Consider the following 23,749-nt stretch of genomic DNA (forward strand, 5'->3'; position numbering starts at 1 on the left):
ATCCAGCTGGGGCACCAACTCAAGTTTGTACCTGCCCGCTGTGCTGGTCCTGCTTTCAAAGAGCTGAGTGGGTGTTTATGAAGGAGAGCACCTCAAAAGTATTTCACAGAGTCACAAATTAGAATTATGTAATGTGTGTTGTATAATAGCAGGGAGAGGGATGTGTATTGTATGTGTGTTCCAGGAGCAGCGGAGGAGGGGTTTGGGTTCCTTTCATCTCTGCCTAATTTCATCTTCTCCTCTCCCTCCAATATGACCTGATGATGTTTCACTCAGCCAGCACCAAGAGGGCAGGTCAGCTATTTTTAGGTAGAAGCCACCGTGATCCAGCCACACTAATCCTACCACTGACTGCTTGGTATCGATCATTAGTGGAAAACACTCTTGTTTAGTTTCTGATCTGTCTTCTTTATCTGTGAATTGGAAGGAGAGAGGGAAGAAAGATCAAGGATCAAAGCAGAGTGAAGGAGAAAGAAAAAGACAGTGTAGTGTGGTACATCAGAGACAAAGTGTAAAGCTGCAGCTCCTCTTTATAAGCCTGAGGTGGTTTGTCTGTGCCGCCCTGCTAACAGTGTTACACAGAGACTGATCATCATAACAACCCAATCACAAGGATTCACGGTGGGAGCTGAAGCTGGTGGAGTAGCCATTGATCGACTAATAGATTTTCCACTTACACGCTGACTTGTTTTCTTCACCTACTAATGACGTTGTGACCCTACACTGAGTCTTTTTTTTCTCATTATTGGGGACAGAAAAGCGGGACAGGGACGGTGTAGAGGCTGCTGTGAATTAGTTAAGAGAATAACTGACCAAGTTCTGCTTGGAAAAGAAAATATGAGAGCTTATGAAACTGATTTTTGGATGGTCAGGATTTTATGTCCTTCATTAAAGAGTGTTCTCAGTTGTCTGCCCATTGTGGAGAAAGCGAACCACTTACATTTTGTGCTGCTGATCATTTTTAGACATTACAGGCCATGCAGTATATTCTTTATTTTCATAAATGCTCTGCTTAAAGAAATAATTCAACATTTATGCTTGCTTGCTTTCATGCCGAAAGCTAGATGAGAAGACCGATACTAGTACTTTTACAGAACTGTTACTTGAGGGACTGTTTCTTGACCAGGAGTAGTGACCTCCTGAAATCTCCGGTGGTTGCCTGGCAACTTCAGGGTGATGTTAGTTCTCTAGATTAAGTCTGGGGTATTAGCATCAAACCGTAGCCCCCTCTTCATAATGGGTTGTCTTAAAAAAAAAGTGTCAATAACACACTTCCATAAACTTTCCACAAATTCTAAAAAAAACTGAGTTGGTTTTGACACAGCCTACCGTGGCTATTTGAATCAATTGAACTTGTGTAAACATGGTCTTATCCAAGCCTCCTTTCGTAACATTTAGATAGCCATGCTCGACTTTGTTTTCTGTCAGCACATTTTACTATAACCTCCAAATGCATAATACTTACTCACTCATGCCGTGTCATTCAAGTTCCTGTCCCCTCCTGCTCTCTGTTAGTTTCATCTCCTTCCTGCCTGTTCATGTAGTCTTCCAGGTGGCTGCGTCCACTCAGCCCTGGGTTTACACTTCAGAGTGAATTATTCAAGCAGGTCAGCGGTGTTGTCGTCCTGTGAGACTGCACTCTCTTCATCACTGGAACTGGGTCACACTGTTCAGATGTAACACAGCCTTGTCCCAGTCGAGCAGAAATCACAACTTCAGCGTAGTGGGTCCACTTCCACATTACACTCAAGGACAGGGTGGTTTATATGAAGAAATCGCATCTCATCTCTAGTCTACATCAGAAATTGTTGCTGAAATACAGTAGAATGTGTCATCCCCCCAAGTCGTACTGCTTGGGTTTGTCCTATTTACACAGATTAAACTAATGCCAGGTATGACAGCAACCGGAAATCTTGTCTGTGCCCACAAATTACCCAATCTGGAGCAAAATAGAGCAAGTGGGTGCTCTGTCCAGAAATACCTGGACACAGGAATGACGGCTAAACATGCCATGGAAAGATTTCTTATCATAATCTCCTCCCCTACTTGCTGCTAAGGAAAAATAGACCCAGACAATCAGGATTCTTTGGTTTCTCAATGTTATGGTGCTTTATTAGTACTTTTTTAAAAACTCCAGTCGTTTTAATTTATTTTGTACCACTACTTGGGGTTTTAAAAATGCATATTTGCCTTGCACAGCCTTGACTTTGTTTTTTCATTATGGGTTTTTACCTAAAGCAAACCCAAGTTTTATCGAGGCTGAGATTGTATACTGCAGTGTTTAACAGGGAAGGGTGGATCAGTTGTAATTAAAGAAGGTTTAGTGTGTTGTTTAGCTGTAATTATCTCCACAGAGAAGGTTCTGTTGTTTAGTGAGCAAATACACATTGAGCCAGGGAACAACACATTTCAATTTTGGTGTTGATTCTGCATCTAGGATTTTTTGCCACAAAGAGAGATTGACTTGATTGCTACATTTCATATATTGGGCTGACTTGTTCAGCTTTACCCATTATTCACATTATTAGTGCCTACTCAGTTCTGATTTCCCTTTAAATATATACAGAGCATCAGCCTCATTCCTCTGCAGGTAGACATCAGTGTATCTTAAATGTTTATCAAATCATAATAATTATGAAAACAGACAGAATAAATCAAAAGGGACCAACAAACATAACAATTAGTAGATATAGTAAAGTAAGTGGCAGTATAAATCACTAAAGATGTGAAAAACATAATGTATACGGAGTGAGACCTCAATGTTTTGATTGAGGTTTGTCATCTGCAGCATTAGGGCTTTACCATTTACTCTTGTATCACTCTGCTTTTCAACCTGTTTTTGAGCTTTGTTTGCGCTTGCTCAGTTTACCTGTCTCTCTCTGTGTCCTTGCATGCATCCAAATGTACTGATCAGACTCAAAAGTATTCTGTGGTGGAAAAAACACCAGCTATAAAAGCCTGCTGAGTTGTGGCTAGATTTACCTGTAAGTAATTTTTGAAGGCTTTAAATATCTGGGTCTATTCATAGCTTTTGATATCCTGGCTGCTTTGTTTTTCCACCCTACTCTGTCTCTGAGAGGATTCATACACACAACTCCTCTTTTCATCCCAACCACACCCAACAACACACAACAGACTCAAGCTACATGCTAATGAAACCCTCTCCTAGCTCTTTCTTTTCTTCCCTCCTCACTCTCCATCGCCACTTTTGTTCTGTGTGCTTAATAAGTGATAGAGCGGTTAATCGGAGGAAGATGCCCCCCATTGGCGCAGATGAAAGAGAAGCAGGAATAATCTGTAGAGCACCCCAAGGCTATGATTTCCCACCCTGCCAAACCCCCTCCCGCCTCTGCACTACCATCCTAGCACTCCCGCTGTACCCTGAAGGACCCTTCATCAAATGCCCCCCTCCGAGACACACACACACACACACAGACACACACACACACAGCTCCTTTTTTACTCTGTTTCCCTTTCCTCCTGCCTAAGCTTTAGAGAAGAGAGCAGGAAAGATCAAAAACATGGAGTGGGTCATTCCATAAACATACTTACAGAGACCCTTCAAATTAAATCTGATTGAATTATCTGCTCTCAACATGGCTTGCGGCAGCGATTGTCACCCAGCCCATCATGTCAGCCAATCACAGGCCTCAGAGAGCACACATGATAAAAACACAGCACTTTGTTATTTTTGCTGTGTAAGTTAAATAAGTCCAAGGCCACTTCACAAATGATCACCTTTGTTCTCATAGGGATTAAAAGTGGGAACGGTACAGAGTTTAGGTATGAGCTGAGTATATATAAATATACTCAGGTTTTCAGTGTTAGATTGTGTAGCATGAGTTGGGGCTGCAGTCCAAATCAAACTGTGAAACCTGCATCTGCTATAAGTGCATGCAAACAACAAACCATGTGCTCAGCATGACAGTCAAAATACAGAGTAACCATTAACAGTCAGTGTTTTGGTGGAGACCCTACTGGCTCTTTCAGTTTCTGCTAGCTGTGTAAATTTACAGCAAAATCCCCCAAATTATGTTTTAAACTAATAGTCTGACATTTTTATCAAAATATGCCTATTATCTATCGTGTGATATCTTATCTTATAGTGATTATCTATTCATTTGCTGAACGTTACAGTAGATGAGAGGATCAATACCACTCTCGTGTCTTTGCATTAACTATGGCGCTAGAGTAAGGAGCTAAGTAGCCTAGCTTAGCATAAAGACAGAAAGCGGGGGGAAACATCTAGCCTGGCTCTGTCAAAACTCAAAAATCGGCTTACCAGCATCTCTAAAGCTCTTTAAGGAACATGTTTGTTGTTTAATCTATACACCAAAATGTAAAAAATGACAAGTTGTGTGTTTTGTTCATTTTTACTGGGAGTTGCGTGCTTAAACCGTTCCTCTCTGGAGTTCCTGGAGCTTCCACTTAGTTGCTGAGCTTTAAAGGTGCTGGTAAGCAAATTGTTGAACTTTGGAGCGAGCCGGGCTACCTTTTTCCTCCCTACTTCCAATCATCATACTAAGCTAAGCTAATCGATTCCCGACGCTAGCTTTATAGTTAAAGCTTAGACATTAGAGTGGTATCGATCTTCCCTTCCCACTCTCGGTAAAAAAGCAAATAAGCTTATTCTCAAAATATTTCTTTAACAGTGGAATACACTAGCCCTCCATACCTTTTCTACAGGTCAGGGTGGACAAGACAGAACATGCAAACTCAGTGAGAGGCCCCAGATGGACCTTCTTACTGCGAGGAGAGATACAATAGAGCTTCAAAAATCTGTAGTTGTAGTTACAGGATCTTGTTAAAGTAAAATATTCAAGCTATGACTTAGGATGTTATTTATGGCTTAAAATGCATCAGACACATGGTTTGTTTCATACAAAGGGGAATACAGTGAAGATCAACTACAAAACATTTACAGGCAGATGTTTTCAGCAGCTGTATAATGCTCCCAAGATTTGCACTGTACAGTCACAGGGGCTTGTTACAAGGAAGACACCTGACTGTAGACTGCCTTCATTACAGAGTGTCAGGACCATCCCATATTCATTAGCCAGGCATGGATTCAGAGCTGCTCCATATTCATGTCAGAGCGCCATAGTTGTTAAATTGATCATTAATTTATCTCTGGCTCTCGAAGGTCTCTGTGATTGGCAGACTAGTGCTGAAGCCTGCAGGAGTGGAGGCCAGAGAATTGCAGAATCACCAGAATCACACTGCTTTTCAGGGAGCGGCCGCACTCCCAGATGGAGTTTGGAGTGGAAACCAGGACCGCGTTCAACACTCCCTTCCCCCCTTGTGTCTGGTCATATGGAGCAGCTTTACGAGGGGCTGTGCCACCCAGCCCATCTATAATTAAGAGTAAGGACTGGTCCTGATGTCAGAGCATAGGCACTTAGTCCTGAACCAGCTGCTCTCTCACCTTTTCAAGTTTTAACTACATATTTGACATTAAATTCTACTAAATTTTCCAAAAAAAAAGTCTTTCATGCTCTTTAAAATAACTTGGTGTTAGGTAGGTTTTTCTTTAGACCTTTGGTGCACAGGTTTACGGCAAAAGCTTTTTGTCAGAATGGAGGAAAAATAGACGAAAAATTGGTTAGTTGGTATGACCCAGCAGATGACAAAAGTATCACCCAGAGGAAACGAAACTTGATCAATAAACAGAAAAGGCAACCCAACAGCCGCACTTTCAGGGTGATCTCTGAAGCCACATCAACACAACACCAATGAGTGCTTAGCACCAAACCTGCTACCAAAAAACATCTCAAGGATTTCCACTTCTACTAACTTTACACTTTTGCTAATTACTCTTATTCTACTCTCTCTTCTTTCATATAGTTTCCCATTCCCACAAGAACCCTTAATCTTATCTCCCTGTTGAACACCCTCCTCCTCCCCATCTTGCATCTTTCCTCTTTTTATCATTCCCATGTCTCCCAAGCTCAAGGCCCCACGCAGTTCATCCTCTCATATTGTTAATTTATCTCTACAGTTAATTTTTATCCATGCGAAGACCTTTTAGGAAAATAAGGGGCCATTATTCTGCTATTCTTACGTACAGCAAAAAACCCATTCAACCAACGAAACCAGGGTGCTAATATAATTTGCTTCCAACAAGATTCAAGCAAATATTATTGTGGCACCTCACCATCGTGTTATTATTTTGCATTTAAATGTTAGGTATGGGGTACATTTCGGTTTTGGTGAACTGTGGCAGTCTGTGTGCAGCCGTGGCAGAACTGCCAGGACTGTTTTAATGTATGTTGAGTTGTGTGAACCCACGGTATTCTGGGTTAACATGTCTGTATGTACAATGCGTAGGCATGGTCTTAATGCCATAAATAAGTTATGATCTAACACTGGAGAGAGCGGAGCACTCTATGTATCAATGTACCCTATGCGTTTCTGTTCCGCTGGGGGAGAGCATACATGTACGTGTTTTCGCTCCATGGTTTTGTTGATGTGATGTCTTGTGAAGTGTTGGATTCTGGTTGACCGGCTCATATAGACGCCTGAAAAGCTACTGCTACTGTAAAGAATAACTCTGTGTAACTGTGCCTGTTTGTAAATTGAGCAACCTACCTAGCAGTCCAAAAATGATCAATCACATGACTGTGAATATAGTAGATATACAGAAAAAAGTCATAGAAGATTGCGCATGAGCAAATAATGAAGATAGTGAAGATAATAACATGAGAAACTCCTGGAATGCGAGGACAGAATGAACCATCTGATTTTTTTTTTTTTTTTTTTTTTTTTCCGTTTTGTTTGTTTGGGGACAGTACTGCTGTCAGTATCTTTAGACTTTCAGGCTTTTTGACAGTTAAAAGGGAAACCAGCAGCCAAAAACATTTGAATGCATTTGCAGAGCAGTGTTAAAATTAGAGCTACGCCTGACTGGAAAGAGGATAATGGCATTATCCTTAAAGTGAGATTATATAATGTTTGCTGAACAGCAACCACTGTGGCCACAAGTGAAAATAACTATTTAAAGGTAAATGCTAAAACATAGTGTAGGTTTTGGCATTTTAGAGTGGGACAAAAACAGAATACTCCCCAAGTCAGTAAACACACTCACAAGTGTCAGTAACACAGCAATACTGACCTAACTTTTGCTATGATTAGTTTAGACTAGCCACAATAAGCTGCCTGCCTAAGAAAAGTTGTATCGGCAAAACTCCTGAGTGTATTGAATTGAGGAAGGGTGCATTTTATTGGTTATCATTTTTACTTTTCAGTTGTAAGAGAAAGAATGTGTTGTTTCTTTTTTCAAAAGTGACATAGTCTCACTTTAAAGTTTATAGAAAATTAAGATTACACAGTGTCACAGTTATGTTCAGCTTTATAAACGGTGGCTCTTGCAAGTGTTGTAACTATTAGCAATCATCAATTAATCAGTAATCAAAAGAAAGTTCATCAGTGATAGCAAAATCATTGATCAAGTAAAAATCCCCAAAAAGTAGCTGTGTACAGCTTCTCAGATGTGCTTGCTTTGTAAACTGAATCCTGGTGTTTTTTGACTGTCACTGAGACAAAATAAGGAAATAGAAGACACAATCTTGGACTGTTGAGTCAACGACACTATTAGGGCCGCAGCAATCTGATGCGCCAGTGCCGATACTCATTAAACGGTTGAGCGTCAGCCACGACGTGACTGATCCACATTAAATACAGATCTTCATCTGAGGTATCGAAGAGAAAAAGGTGGATCAGTGCATCCCCATATGGGTTAAACCTACTTACTCAGAACTGAAATGAAATGAAATGAACGCTTGAAATCATTAAGGCAATGATGATGATGCTTATGTTATTCTCTTTGATGGATGCTGTGGTAGCAGAACTCTCTTGCAAAAAGAATGTCTGAAGCACATATGAATAAGTTAATATATACATAGTTAAATTGTACTCATCTATTTCTGTTCCACTTCTCTCTCATCTTGCACAAAAATATCTCCTGTCTCCCCGTGGTTTTTTTTTTTCCTTCCCCCGTTTGCAAAACATGGTTTTCCCAGACATTCTTTCCAAGCTGTGACGCATGCAGCGTGTATATCTCATAGTTACGAACCCTGGGAGTTAAAAATACTCTGTGGTGAGGGTTGGCTGAGGTCTCTTCCATGTCAGCCCACCCTGCCCTCGTTCTCCTACGCTATCGGTCACAAAGTCAGACATACGGGCTGCTCTTTTCACCCGTCCTATCTGTTCACTGTTTAATCTTCACCACAGAACACACACTAACCCACATTTTGACACTGCGGGATCATACTGTCTGCTGCTATCTGAGACGCCGCTTGATGACATGACTTTGCTTTTTAAGGTGCTTTCAGATCTTACTTGAAATAAACTAATGAAAATATTCACTTTTCTTTCTCTGCCAGTAACTGCTGTAGTAGAGGGAATTTATAATGGACAGATATTAAATCATCATCTAAAATATCAATAATCAATCATTTTTAGTGACTTTAATGATCTTTTTGTACAATCAATGAGTATAGGAGATATTGAAAAAAGTTTCCTCAGTCATTAAATCTGATTCTTTTTCATAGTAGAGAGATCATTTGCAGAAGTGTTTATTTTAAAGTAGATATTTATGCATCTCACTTGCCATCCTAGTAAATACAGCTGTGTCCTACAATTTCTTTAGATCAAGGACATTGTGTAACATACCCCTTTCCTCTTATCCGAACCCCTTTATGTACAATCAGCAGGCCTCAGTCTACCTGCCAGTACACACCAACTCTGAATCATAACTACCATTTAGCCCAGCAGTCTGTCTCACTGGTCTGGAGGTTTCAAAATGCAGCCTCGTGTCTGTAACCTTTACCCAGCAGGATATTTTCCCCCTCTAATTCAAATGAGATGGGACACGGTGGATGGAGATGGAGTTTGACAGGCTTACACCAACTGCCCTGCCCCGATCGATCCATTATACAGAGGAATACGCCTTTTTAAGAGCAGCCAGCTCCAGCTATACTGTTGAATAAAGATGGTGATCCGCTCTGCGTGTCTCCCAGGACGTGCCGGCCGACTTGCATGTGGATGTCTTTGAGTGACTCTCCAATGTCAACAGACAGGCTTAGTGAAAAAATGGTTGAGCATTGTAGTGGAAAAATGCGCACACACATTCACAGTGAGTGGAGATTAAATAGTGGAACTCAGAGTACTGTTAGAGTGTGGTGAGGAGAAGTCATCTACAGCGATAGGCATGATAGCACAGACGGAGAGGAAGAGGAGGAAGAAGACGGTGAAAAGAGAAGAAAAATGTGGCTTTTGAGAGGATATAACAATGTTGAAGCTTTTAAAGCTTATTAGATTTTTACTGAGATGATTTTTTTTGGCCGTTTTTGAAATTTAATCTGCAAGCAAATATGTCTGCTGTTCATCAACCATTACCTTCCCATTTTAAAGTTTCCTACCTTCTCTACCGCTTACTGTTCATAACATTCCTCTCTCTACTCACTTCCTGAGTGTGCTGACCAGCTCTGGGAAAGGTTGACAAGGGGTCAAAGCACTGAACAAAACACATTACAGCGTTTAGCAGCCCCTCGCTCCCTCCTCCTTTCCTCTTTCGCTCTCCCTCTCTCTGCTCTCCTCATTTCTCATTGACTTTTTATTACTCCCTCCACCCCTCCCCCCTCCCTTTGGAGGTGTGTCCATCAACATCTGGCGAAGCAAGGCCACTCAGTGACAACGGGAGCTCATTCACTCCTCTGATCTCCCTCCCTCCTCCCTCGCTCCCGCTCTCGCTCTCTCTCTCTCTCTCTCTCTCTCTCTCTCTGCCTTGCTCTAGCGCTCTGTATCTGCGTTTGCCATTGTGGAAATCAGATTGCACAGCAAGGAGATGTTGGCAGCTGACTGTGGAATGAGCTCAGGGAGAGGGCACCAATGTGGATTGATCAGGTTTATCAAGGAAACCATGGCAGCATCGTGTTCTCATCCGTTTCATCGCTCTCCCCTTTTTTGAAGTGAATATCAGCTGTGGGAGACTTTTTTCCTTTTTTGCTGGTGAACTCCTAGAGCAGTTCTCCAGCACCTGGTCCGGACATCTGAAAGAAGGTTACGTGGGGATCCATCCTCCCTCCCTCCCCGTTGTAAGCGGCACACTTTCTCCACCTGTGTTTTGGTGGGAGGGGGAAACAGAGGCTTTGGGATGACGGAGATCCTGGTTTCGGATGTAAACTTGAACTCGGTGTGTGAGCGTCTGGAGCAGCACTGCTGCGTGGACCAGAACCAGCACAATCTGTCCAGCCAGCCACAGACCCCTGTGCTCAAGCGGCACACCAACACCGGGGCCAAGCTATGGGGCCGCGTCCGCAGCAAGCTGCTCAGACAAAAGGTCTCTGGCTGACATATGCACACGCTCGCGTCACATACATACACAAGCTGTGTTTCCACTCTTTTATCCCCCCTTGCATTTGTTCTCTACTATTTATCACTGTGCCACTTCCATCTGTTTGCTCCGTGTCTTTTATTTTCAGTGTTTCCCTCTCCATGTGCATGCAGTCTCTCCCCGAGTGTCTGTCTTTCAGCGCAGAGCTGACTATTGTTCTTATCTGATGGACCTATTGACTGCGGTAGAGACAGTTTTGTGTAGCGCTAAATAAAAAGATGGCTAAACTGTGACCTTGAATGCAGCAATACCCACCACAATACATACAAAAATAATATTTTTTACAAAAACTTTTATCCTTAAATAACTCATATCTGTTTGATGCAACTTACTAACTAAGCTTACTATTTCAGCTTAAAAAAGGTGGTTATATTCTTCAAATCCAGGTATGTGTTGAGGATTGATCCTCCACCACAAGTAAGTACATCCTGATGTTAATGTTTGGATAAATAGCACAGACTCTAAGAAGGCATATTAATTCCCTGAATACTCAACTACACTAGACTAAATTTACAAAAAGGAGGTGAAAATCACCTTCACTTTAAAAAATACTGTCTGTTTCTGGAATAATAACTTTCTCCTCCCTATTGTCATTCCTGTCATTTTCTACATCCACCCGCCTTTGCTGGTCTTCCTGTAAAACTGCTAGTGATGACAAACATGTTATTTCCATATAAAATCATTTTGGGAATGTGTTTCAGTATCAGACCAGCTCCCCCTGCTGGTCATTGTAGGTATTGTCATCTTCTAGTTTAACTAATCTAACGCCCCTGTGAAATTCCAAGCACAGATTTTTTTTCCTTCACTAATTTAGTGTCACATTGTCCCAAATAGCTCCTGAAACGTGTCTGACACATTTTCATCTTTTTTTTTTTTTAATGCAGTCAGCATTGCAAAGGTAAAGCTTGGATTAAACTTTGACATTTTCATTTTTTTTTCTTTTGTTCAGTCAGTTATTTGCAGTTTCCCCTACAGTGTTTTGTTAATCATAAACTACTGGCTTTTCATTGTGTTTGCATAAATTATTTCTAATTCATTTAGATTGTAGATGAATTAGAAGGAAAACATAGCGATCACCATGTGTGCGATTATGAGATTGAGGTTCATTCAGAAAGGGCAGTTTTGAGCCTGTCCTGGTTCTATGCATAGCTCTGCACACACAGCTAAAACTCTGACTAATGTGTGGAGATATGAGCCTCTCTTTTTAATTTCACTGTATGTTTGCACAGTTATTCAGCGCACCTCCTCGTCTTCATCACGAGTGCATCGCCAGAATTTTGAGCTGTAATTTGCGTGCATTAGAAACTTTATTCAAAAGTTGAGAGTTGGCTTGACCTTTGCTTCAGTGCTTTCCATCATTCAACAGGCCTGAGGAAGGCTGACCACTGGTTATACTACAGAGGATAAAATGGGAATTACATACTAAGCCCAGACATTACTGCACTGACCCGCAGGTCCTGTATTGATTTATTCCTCTCCTCTCTGTGCACAAATCCACATGTCTTAAAGTCAAAGAATGTGACTAAGGAGGTTTCTTTATTTCATTGCTCTCCAAATCTGGCAGCATTGCAGTTAGATGCATGTGGTCCTGCATCCCAACTCTTACCCTGCACAGAAATCCCTGTTCACCCGTCTGCTCTGTGAAGTCCCATTCAACCGTTCATTTATTTTAAATGTCGCTTTGAACGCCAGGTTTTATGAGTAAACGTGTGTTGCAGTTTGTATGTGCTCAGTTGCCTTTTGATCCTGTCAGCTATTCCAGAATGCCACCCCCCACCCTTCCACCCTTATCCCTGCATTTCTGCCTCTACATGGTGGTGAACTCTGTTTGATGGGGGAAAGGCAATAATGTTGAATCATCTGAAACATATCAGGGGGCCAGTAGGTTCAAAAGGTATCAGAAAACATCGAAAATCTGAAGTCTGGAAAGTCTTTTAAAAATGTCCTGTTTTTAAGTTTAAGACAGGACAGGGTTTATATAGAGTTTTTCATTACATATATTTTTATAAAACCTTTGGACATCATTTCCTTTTATTATTTTTCTCTTATTTGCAGTTTCATCATTTTATAGCTTTAATCAGCTAATGTTTAAGTAGAAATGAATTGCTAGCTTTACTTTGGTTTTTAAATTGATCAAATTTACTAAGAAATTTGTCTTTAAATTGTCTTAATTTCCAAAACACCCAGATAACTATTATGAGGAGGAGCGAATTTAAGTGTTATTTTCAAAGAACTATTGAAGGCGGCAGGGAAAGCAGACTTTAGGGCATATTGCTTTTTTCTGTTTGTGTGCATCTGTGGCATGCATCGTGTTATCCACAGGGTGTTTACAGGAATGTGGATGTTAAAGGGTGCATGAGGGTATGGAAGCACACCGGGGAATTGTCCTCACTCCTTCAGCCTAAAGTGACACCTAATTAAGATACAGTGTGATGAGATGGGAGGCTGGCCGGGAACACTAATTGGCCTTGAACCAGACATAATGTATCGTGTGTGTCCCAGAAATGATGATTAAGCTGTTGCCGGTTTGTAGCCGTTTTGGCTGCGTGTTTAACATCATGTTGGGATTTATTTTGGCTGATGACCTGTTTGCTGGGCAGGTTTGGTTTTATTTTCTTTATGGACTTTCAGCCAGCTTAGCGGGGAGAACAATGGAGCTATCGTGCCAGCTTAGCTATGGAAGAGAATCAGATCCAACCATTATCATCCGCCCTCTCTCTCGCTCGTCCCGCCTCTCGCCCCCGCTGCATTTTAGCCCACATACGAAATTATTCTCTTCCATTTGAGTATGTTGATTAGTGCAGATAAGATATTAGGGTTTCATCCTTCCTGTGTGCTTAAAATGTCAGGCAGTCCCATAATGGCCTTTTATATAGGCCAAATAAATCTCTGTCTGTCCCCAGCGGAGGGCATAGCCTTGTATTGGCCCCAATCCATCCCCAGTCGGCAGGATCTGTGATTGGTTAATGAGATCCAGGGGAAACGGAGCAGGTCAGTAAAGCATTCTCAGGGTGATACCCACAATGACCCCCTTGCTTTTGGCCGTGCTAATTAGGCAGTGAGAGTTAGGAGATGTGGGTTTCTGGTACGTTCATCACATGCTTTAACAGCGGTCTGGGCTTAGGTAATGACAGGAAAATTGTGTTAGGGCAGACAGTTCAACATAAAGAGGATGACCCAGACTTACCACATGAAATGAGAGAATTTTCAAAAATGTATCTGGAATAGTCAAGGATAATCAGTTAATGACTTGTTTTGCCGGTTTATTTCAATAGATTCATTGATTTTCATGATATTTTTTATCTCATTGAAGCACTCGAACTTAGTCATCAAAACTTCCCCATATTACATCAGCGCTGAAGCAGGACCCCTCTGGTCATCATACTGGCACCTGCTTCAAAAGCAACACTTCATTCTTCCTCCTTTGCATTAACAGCTATTTTGTCGACTCCACTGGGTAAACATACATAGAGATGATCTAATGGCTTACAAATGGCACATGCTGTCAGAGGCAAAGATCACAAATGACCTGAATAGTGAGGTAATGAGTGAGCCCACGCCTATGCAATGTCCCCACAAGACTGATAACTGAAAAACATCACTGCAGGCCTGTCCAAGACAAACATGAGGGTTCATTACATCACAAAAGTGTGACTAGGACCCCAGTCTCTTGATAGCATACGTGTACATTAAATTAGAAATTTGATTATTAGTCAGTATAACAGGGGAACAAAGTGGTGTTTGCATCTGTGGGGGTTCAATATAATAGTTGAGGGCCTTTCCTGTTGAGTTGTAACATCCAGCAAAGCAGTTCAGAGTGTTCGAGAAATCATGTTTCATGCTGTTTTTTATTTGCAGAGAAACGTTAACCATCCAATTTTAGGCTGATATCAATCGAATAGTAACATTATGAGGAAAGCATATGAGAGTGGAGTGTTTTAAGGGGAAAAAAACATAAAAGCACTACTGAATGAAGGAAGTGCACGTGTTTAACACAAATCCTGAGCAATAAAGGGCTATTTCACTCTTTTTCTGTTCTTAAGTGTAGGATAACTCACTTCTTTCTGCATCAGGGCCCTTACTCACCCAGGCTGCAGGAAGGGTTATGTTGCATAAGCGTAGTACGAATCTGCGTGTTGCTGTTTACGGGCCCTATAACAGAATCCGACACTGCCTGCAGAGATGAAAGTCTGCAAATCACAACCCTCTGCGAGCTGAAAATGCCCGCTGATTGGCTCAAGCTAGGAAGCTAGAGGACAAGGCAACATGGCAACTGAGTCAGAGACCTCACATGGCTATGGTGACATCAGCAGCTGTTGAGTAAAGACGCCCAAACTGATACACTTATAAACAATTATGCTTATGTGGTTCATAAGTCTAAAAATAGTTATGCGCTTGTGCAGTGTGACGTGTTAGCTAGAAATGAAGAAAGGCTCAGTCAGTGCACAAACAATTCCTGTAATCCTGCTAAAGTCAAGGAGCCATGCAGTTTGAGGTACGTTTCTAATTAAAGCACTAATGAAAAGCTTTCTGCAGCTGAATGAATATTTAATCAGCCAGAGAGCAGCAATGGTAAACTGCAATGAAACACAAAGGACAAATTAAACAGAAATTCATTAATTTAGCATATCAGAGGATCGAGTTTTGAATATAGTTTCCAGCATGCATTAACTCTCCAGCACAGCTACAATGTGCTAATTAAGTGTATAAGGATTTTATTATTAAAGGCTTTAGACATCATTTCAGTTAGTGTTTGGCAACAATGTCTTCTGCTGTTCTGGTGTTGAACACCTTTTTGTCTCATATCTACATAAACCAGCACTTGTTTTTAAAGAAAAATTATATTCATATTATGAAGAACAAACATGTATCCAAACGCAGTATCTAATTGAAACCCAATGCAATTAGTTATTAAATGTTGGAAATTTCTCACTAGTAAGAATGTTCAGTCTAAACATATACATTCAGGTTTTTATATCTTATATTTGAAATGTATACTTGACCAAACCGTCCCAGTTCAATCATTTATGCAATAAGTTTTTTTTGGACGAATTGCAGGTGTGCACTTTTTACATGTCAGTGAGGAATGCTTTCCTGCATAGTAATGGATGATTGTGCCACAAACAGGCCTCTGGGCCAAACATGTTTTTAACTGTATCAGACCTTATGCGTTGTTTTCGCATGGCCATTTGGAAAGACGCCCTAAGCGAATGTTAACAGCTCCGGAGGGGTTCAGACATCTGACTGTCCTGCTGTGTCAGTCTGCTGTTGCTGTCAGTCTCGCAACTGCTGCAGCAGTGTGACTCACATGCCACTTGCTGGTGAAGGAGGACAAGATTATCTTTTGCCGAGTGGGAGGGGGTACTAGGCAGCCAGTTCCCGTAGTGTAGTGGTTATCACGTTCGCCTAACACGCGAAAGGTCCTCGGTTCGAAACCGGGCGGGAACAGCACTTTTTTTTGATCACTGATGAAGATAGGTTTTACTACGGAATGGAAGTTGAAGTTACAGTATCACTGTTCATTGTGTGTGAACAATTAATCATTTTTGTACAGTATGAAGTAATTTAATGATCAGTAAAAAATTCAAAACTGGTCACTGATGGTTTTAACAATGAGCCATTTATTAATTTTATCAGAATAGGCAATGCATCTTGCCTGTTTTAACTCATTTGAATGTCTTGAATGTCTTTTTACACACAAAGATATATACTACAAAGATAAAGAAGCAGAGAGACTACGGAGGCAAGAAAGCAGTCAAAAGTAATTTTCAGAAAGGCTAATTTTAACCCAAAAGGCTTTATCACCACAAATCATTCATTATAAAGACAAATAAAAATGTCAGTAAACCAACTTTAGCTGAGTTTACTTCTCTTAACAAGTCCCCCTTGCTCTATTTGTTGCAAAAAATGAAAGAGGAAACTATATGCTTGTTCTCCTGCATTGTCTGTACAAAAAAAAGACCATGTGGTAGCAAAACAGCAGGACTTATCTTATCTGCTTTGTTTTGTCAGATCAGTCAGGGCAGAGTACAGGCTGTATGTACATCCTGGCTCACAGCCGTCTGCTTTATTTTGAAGTTAAGACTCTCGGTCATGACATTTCTGCCTGTGTTCTGCTTGACTGACAGAGAGTCCAGCAGAGAGACAGAGGCAGGAAAAGATACTGAAATCAACCATCCATTTATGCAGGGCCTGCAAGTGGCAGCCACATGCCTCCCGTTGCAATTATTTCAAATACTCAAACGCATAGAAGAACGATGACATGAGTATGTATATGGATGCGTGTGTGAGAGCATACAGGGGCCAGGTTTAGTTCGCCATACGCAAGGTTGAGAGCACAGTAACCAGCTGAGCCCCAAACGTGGTGCACGCACTTGCTTTACAATGAGTTCCCATATAACAGTGATATGAATTGATGTGGGATATGGTTGAATTGCTCTGTCTTTGAAACACACATATATATTTATTGTATTCTACACAAGGAAAAAGCTTTGAGTGTGTGCCGCAACTGGAATGCACACAAATCAGTGTGTGCAACGGTCCGCTAGATTTAAAGTATTTCTGTGCTTCTCTTCAGGCTGCAGTCCATTCTGGCCTCTCTTCAGTCTTACATCCTTGATAGTTTTCACGCTCCTACAAAGACAGCTTTGACGCCACATTGATGCGGTCCTAATCTGAACCATGTTAGCCTGAGGATGTCTCTTTAAAAAATAAACACACAAGACAGTTTCTGACTTTTATCTTTTACTAGACATGTGCATGAATCCACACACATATCGTAGATGCTCATGTGATCGAAATCCCCTTCAAGCATTCGTATGAACGGAAATTGCTCATTGTACTTTCATCTTTCTGGACAGAGATGAAAGGGGACTGAAGTGATGCTGGTGTATCAGTTCTTTAAAGGTCTGAAAAGGTCTTAATATACATTAAATCAGCCATAAGTAATTCCTTGAAATATATTCTTTGCAGCATATCTTATTTGCTTAAAAAACACCATTAATTCCTTGTTGTCATTTCCTACTATGTCCACATGTCTACCTTCCAGACCAAACCATGTCTTAGATGAATATGAGCTTCAGTTCTTTATTTTGGTTTCGAGGCTGCATTAAAAATGACTCTCTCCTACAACCACCTTTGCCTCTCCAGTCATTCTGCTACCTGCTGCCTTCTCCCTGCTGGTTCCCTGCCTGATACGTCACTCAGGATCAAACCTGTAATCCTCCTTCAGCTTTGTTTAAACCAGCCAACTGGGCACATCCCTCAATACGTCACAGTTCATTTCCAAGAAAGCGGTTTCTTGTCATGTAACCCTTCTCCTAACATTTTTTTCTTTATTCTGAGCATAATATTTAGTATAAAATAAGTCTTTCTGAGTTGGCTTCGTGCAGGCCTCCTTAGCCAAGCTGTTTGCAGTCATCCCTTTAAACCAACTCATTTCCCAGGAAAGGAGCAGGGGGGAAATGGGCCAAGTTCCTCTCTAAGTATTTTTTAATAAAGTTGAGGATACAGTTTTTGAAACGGGTCAGGGAGTGTAACCACTGCCAGTAAAGGATTGTTTTTGTTTTTAAAACCCCATTTTAAGCACATTCATTTTTAATCAGGTTTTTTAGAAATTAACAGAGGGTAATAGAGAGGAAATGGGTGGAAAGAACGATTTTTGTTTTTTCAGTAAATCTACTTCGAGGGGTTACAGGAGGTGTCGTCAGAGAGTCCTGGATCTTTGCCCACTCCTCTTCTTGGCAGTAGCTGTGTAAAGACTCAGTTGCAGTGATTACCTGTCCCTTGTCTCAAACCCAAACCCTGCTGGGAAAACAAGCTTTAATGATAAGAAGAATGCATGAAACCAATGCCAAATGGCCTTTTTATGAGGTAATGAAATACGCTCACTGAGAACTTAATGGTTTCAGCCTAATGCTGACAGTAAGAGAAGTGTGTCTACCTTGTGCTCATCCAACAATCATTATATTCCTTTAAGTTGAGCACATTACTATGTGGGGTTGTAATGACGTGTAGTGACTGTGTAGTTCAGAGGCTCAAACAGCCCATAAAAAAGGCATCACACGGCAGGCAAAGTCTTCAGGAGACTTAAAGCAACAACAAGCTGCCATCTACCATGTCTCGGACTTCATCAGGGGACACATGATCCAAACTTTGAGAACGTGTGTGGTGAAGGAGGCCAAGCGTCTGAGCCAATTTGGAGCCCTTGTTGGACCCCCAAGAGGCTTGGGGGGAATATGTGGGCAACATAAGTGTCATCATTCCTTCTCAAAGTAGACTTAGTGGCTGTGTTGTTGTAAAGCTGTTGTACCCGAGCACAGGCCACAACGACTCCTTGACTGGGATCTGGTTCAGGGGTTAGAAAAATGGAGCAGCTCAAAGGTGAACTCTGGACTTTGTGAATATTAATCACAAGTGCCTTCACTTGCAGCTTTGCCTTTCTTGTTGTACTGTTTACATGGTCAACTATGGTAATAGACATTCTTTCGGAAAGGGCTTTCTCAACACATACTTTAAGATTATCTTTGTAGAGTGGGGGCAGAAGCCTCTCATTTAGTTCCTGTAGTGCAGTGGTTATCACATTCGCCTATGACGCGAAAGGTCCTCGCTTCGGAACTAGGCGGCGAGAGTGCTTTTTATCTCTATTATTACTAGTTTATTTTCAATATCAGCACCACTGGCTGGGAATACACACTGAGAAGGTAAAGGCTGGCTTCCTTTTCTGTGGTAAGAATATTCCCCATCATTCATGTGTGAAGAGCATTTTGTTTGTGGTTTTGGTGGCTCGACTCTGGCCTGCTGCAATTAAGCAGACTGTTGCCTCTCTGGTGACTGTACAGACAGTGACTCTCCACTGATGCAGAAATGTGACTTTTCCGTTGTGACAATCATTATCTGATGATTTGACTTAGCGGTGTCCTCGTGCGGGAGAATCCTCTGTATTAATTGACTCACGTGCCCTTATTTGATATAGCACTATGCAAAAATCTTATCATCCAATGTCTTTGTGTCTCTGTTGTATCTTTCAGCTGGATCCTCAGACAGTGCAGTCCAAGAACTGGCACATGGACGTCATAGAGATGAACGGGGTAAGACTCCAGCAATTTTAACTCTGAAAGCGATTATAGTTTAGATTATGACAAACATTCTATAAATATTGTAATGAGGTGTGTTGTGTTTGGCAAAGGCAATGTAAGGTTGGCCCGCGTTTCTGATAGCACAGTTTTTTTGTTCAACAGTCAGTATCTTAACAACACTGTGTCCCTTACATTCCAGCAGGAAGTCAAAGTAAGATATAGGTTTAGTCCTCGAAAATGCAGGAGTTAGTGCACACACATTTTTGAAAAGAAGAACAGAGTTTATAATATAAAGAGATCTGATTGAACTTGATTCAGGCTTTTATACCTGTTTGGCTGTAATGTTTACGATAAAATCCAAAGGTTAAAATGACTGGTTTAAAGATGTTGGGTACTGTACTTGTGTCAGTAGCTCAGTCCTAAAATTTCACTGTCAAAACCTCCAAATCACTGTGCAAACAAAGACAAAAAAGAAGGTGTGTGAGCTGTGTTGTTTGTTCATCATCAGATCAAAGTGGAATTCTCAATGAAGTTTACGAGTCGCGACCTTAGCTTGAAGAGAACGCCGTCCAAAAAACAGAGTGGGGTGTTTGGAGTCAAAATCAACGTGGTGACAAAGTAAGTATGTTCCTGTTATTCAGATCAAATCTGGCTGTTACCTTAAAGCTTGACCTCTTAAAAATAAAATAAAACTTTACAACTTTATACACATCCATTCGTTTATATTTGAGCTAACAAGCAAACTTTGCAAGCAATGGTCATGGACATCCTCTGGCAGAGATATGGACAAAAAACGAAAAGAACCAGAACTGTTTTCGGGTCAACAATCTGTTTAATTTCACCCACATCAGAAAATTAACTTGGGTTTTACTGCTGTTGATGTCCACAGGCGCGAACGCTCCAAGGTGCCTTACATAGTCCGTCAGTGCATTGAGGAGGTGGAGAAGAGGGGGATTGACGAAGTAGGAATCTACAGGATCTCAGGGGTGGCCACTGATATCCAGGCCCTCAAAGCAGCGTTTGACACCAGTAAGACTCCACTCACTGGCTTCTGCGTGACACTGTCTTCCTTCTATCGTCTTAACTGGAGATCAAACAATACCATTCAATGTTTTTTGTCACCACCATGCTGTAGAGTTGGGAATCACAAAACAGGCAACTCTGTGATACGTAGTATACCGCAATGAAATCTACAAGATATCACAATACATCTGTAACTGAAGAAGAAAAGGCGGGACATGGTCAGATTATGTACATTCTTTATTAACAAAATGTTAGTTTCACAGAATAACCTTTAAGCCTTTGTAACAAACAAAGCTGCCAAAACAGCCAGAAACAATGATGCATATTCCCGGAAAGCAGACGAGTTCCCGAGTACAAACGTTTGTCTCTGACGACAAACAGGAAGTCATATGTGCATTGTGCAAAGTAAATTCATCAAACAACTTGCAATAGCAATTGACTGCCATTAAAAAGAAGACGAGAACTAACATTAAATGAAATTGTTTGTTGGTAAAACAAAATGGCCTATATAAACCTTTATGTAAACAAAACATGGATGCATAGTACTTCAGTACTTACAATTATTTTCACTAAACTTAGACTGGACCCAGTTTCTGGTAAACAAGTATAATCAACTTCTCAAACTTAAATCACATTTTAGCATATAACAAACATAACCATCTTAATTTATGGAAACATGGCAACCTTTCCGTGCTTAAACCTGACTTACTTTTAATACAAAAGATGCTACTTGTGCGTTCCATGTAGACTAAGAATAGACTAACTGAGATATTTTCCTCACATATGCATTTACTTTTAGTTTTTATTTTTATTTTTTCAAAAACAGCAACTGGCCAACATGCTCAGTGATGAGTACAATCCTCTGAGCAGTGATAATGTCCCATAGTGCAGCACCAATACATTACGATTATAAAAAAAAAAATATATATATATATATATATATATATATATTATATTTATATTTAAAAGCAAAATCCCATCAGTGAAGCATCAGATAATTTATCCTGTCAAATGATATGATATCCGTCAGTCATTAAGCAGTTACCTACTTTGTCCTTAGTTATTTCCCAGAAATTTAGTGTGAGTCCGTACGTGTGGAGGTTTAAGATGAATAAAGTTTTCAATGTAGAGACTTTGCTGAAGCCCAGGGTTGTAGTATATGAGGTTTTTACTCTAACAGACTGTAGAGAACAGATTTGTGGGAACCGGCTTCCAGGGAATCCAGGACAGATGAGGTGCAGCAGCTGTCAAGTGTTTAACTTTTATGTTGCATAACAGTCTCTCAGTGCCGGTCACAGCTGCTTTTACGTCACCAAGATCCGAAAGAGCAGAGCCCCGGCATCACCTTTCATTTTTGTGTATAATATTAAGCACATCTACATCTGTCTCCTTCTGGATCAGGGGTTATTGAGGAGAGAGCAGCTGTGTTATTGTGTGCCTGTAATAATGCAGTGTGTTCGGTTTCTAATTGGTCTTTGTTTGTCTCTGACCTGCAGATACCAAAGATATCCTGGTGATGCTAAGTGACATGGACATTAACGCCATCGCGGGGACGCTTAAGCTGTACTTCAGGGAGCTGCCGGAGCCTCTACTCACCGACCGCCTCTACCCCGCCTTCATGGAGGGCATAGGTGTGACCTTTAGTCCAGGAAGTGTGTGTTTGTCATCAGCAGGCCATTTTAGACTTTTAAAGGGGAGCTGAAAGAGATGAGGGCTAAAGTTAAAAAGCTGTCTAACCATAATTGGATGTGACATCTTTTTTCCTCTCTCTCGCAGCGCTCTCAGACCCAGCAGCCAAGGAGAACTGCATGATGCACCTCCTGCGCACCCTGCCGGACCCCAACCTCATGACCTTCCTTACTCTGCTGGAGCACCTCAAACGGTACACGCACGCTTAAAAACTCTCCCTCATACCCAGAGCCACCTACTGATCACAGTTTTGCAACCCGTCAGTCAAAAAGTAACCAAATCTATTTGTTTAATTAGGAAAGTAAATTCATTTGAGGTCTAACAAAGTCTTCACACTCTTTATTATTCGTTAACTTATCCTTACTTATCCTACTCTGTCCTTACAAAAATGTTTAACCCCCTCAAATTCTTGGCATCCATCGATTATATGAATGTTTTCCAAATATGTACTTTTATATACAAGATACAGTTCATACAGGCAAATCTTCCAGTACATTTCCTGTCTTATTTTCACAATACAGTAAATCACAGATTCACTATGACTCAACAAGACAATCATCTAATCATCATCTTCCCAGACGTTTCACAAGCGGAGGCCAATTTTCAGTCACATATTTGGGCTTCTGAAATATGAAACTCTTTCTCATTAGGTGAAAATTAAATATTCAATGAAGTCCGACAGAGCATATTTAAAAATAGACTCCAATTTTTTAGACTTTGTTTTATATCTTTTGTTTTTTAATCATAACGTATGTATTTTTAACAGTGTGGAGTTGTTTTATATTACTTTAGTAGAGGTCAACAATGGCCCTTTTGGACTTTTTTCCTCTCCCCAGACATTAATTTCCACTGTCATTTCTTTGATTCTAACCTAACCTTTAACCTTTAAGGAAAATCTCCACTGAATTCCTTTTTTACAGCTTCACATTATCACCCACAGATTCCCAGTAAAACAGCAGCCCTCTACTTGTCTGCTGTGTTGTTTGTGACTGCATTTGTAATGACCGCCTTTCGGCCTTTGACGAAATGGGTCACCTGTCTGTCTTTCCTGAGCGTTAACCCCGTCCTCCCTGACTGACGGCCTGCTGGTGTTTGTTCCTGCAGGGTGGCTGAGAAGGAGCCCATCAACAAGATGTCCCTCCATAACCTGGCCACCGTGTTTGGCCCCACTCTGCTCAGGCCCTCAGAGTCAGAGAACACAAAGGGACAGCATATCACCTCCGCCTCCGACATCTGGTCACATGACGTCATGGCACAGGTACCTACACGCAGTCGCATTTGAATTTTGGTTTTGATTCCACAAGTCATATTTTCTTCATTTTGACATTTTTGACTGTTGAATGTGAATCTACACATTTAAAAACTCAAATGTGTGTGACTGAGACGCATAGTACATTAATTTTCCATATTTATCTCTGGCACCCTCTGCCTCTTTGTGTTTCACTAACCAACCTTCTTGGTAGTTTGAAACTGAGTAGGCATCTATCCCGATAGATGATAGACCAGTGCGTACATGCATTATTCCACGGTCGCTGCACATGTTTTCAGGATGAATTTTGCTCCCCAT

The 23,749-nt window shown here is 41.0% G+C and overlaps 1 protein-coding gene and 1 non-coding gene across 2 annotated transcripts in view; both read left to right on the plus strand.

Annotated features, from left to right (window-relative positions):
- Nucleotides 1-23,749, plus strand: part of abr (ABR activator of RhoGEF and GTPase) — a 127,144-nt gene that overhangs the window by 101,676 nt on the left and 1,719 nt on the right. Inside the window, exons 17-22 of the mRNA XM_040151100.1 lie at nt 19,423-19,482; nt 19,979-20,088; nt 20,360-20,499; nt 21,990-22,124; nt 22,270-22,375; nt 23,287-23,440. Of these exons, the coding sequence (XP_040007034.1) occupies nt 19,423-19,482; nt 19,979-20,088; nt 20,360-20,499; nt 21,990-22,124; nt 22,270-22,375; nt 23,287-23,440 (705 nt within the window). The remainder of the gene's footprint in view (nt 1-19,422; nt 19,483-19,978; nt 20,089-20,359; nt 20,500-21,989; nt 22,125-22,269; nt 22,376-23,286; nt 23,441-23,749) is intronic.
- Nucleotides 15,769-15,841, plus strand: trnav-aac. Its single transcript has one exon. It is a non-coding gene; the product is annotated as a tRNA-Val (tRNA).

This window comes from Xiphias gladius, chromosome 17, assembly GCF_016859285.1.
Source record: "Xiphias gladius isolate SHS-SW01 ecotype Sanya breed wild chromosome 17, ASM1685928v1, whole genome shotgun sequence".
Classification (NCBI taxonomy): domain Eukaryota; kingdom Metazoa; phylum Chordata; class Actinopteri; order Istiophoriformes; family Xiphiidae; genus Xiphias; species Xiphias gladius.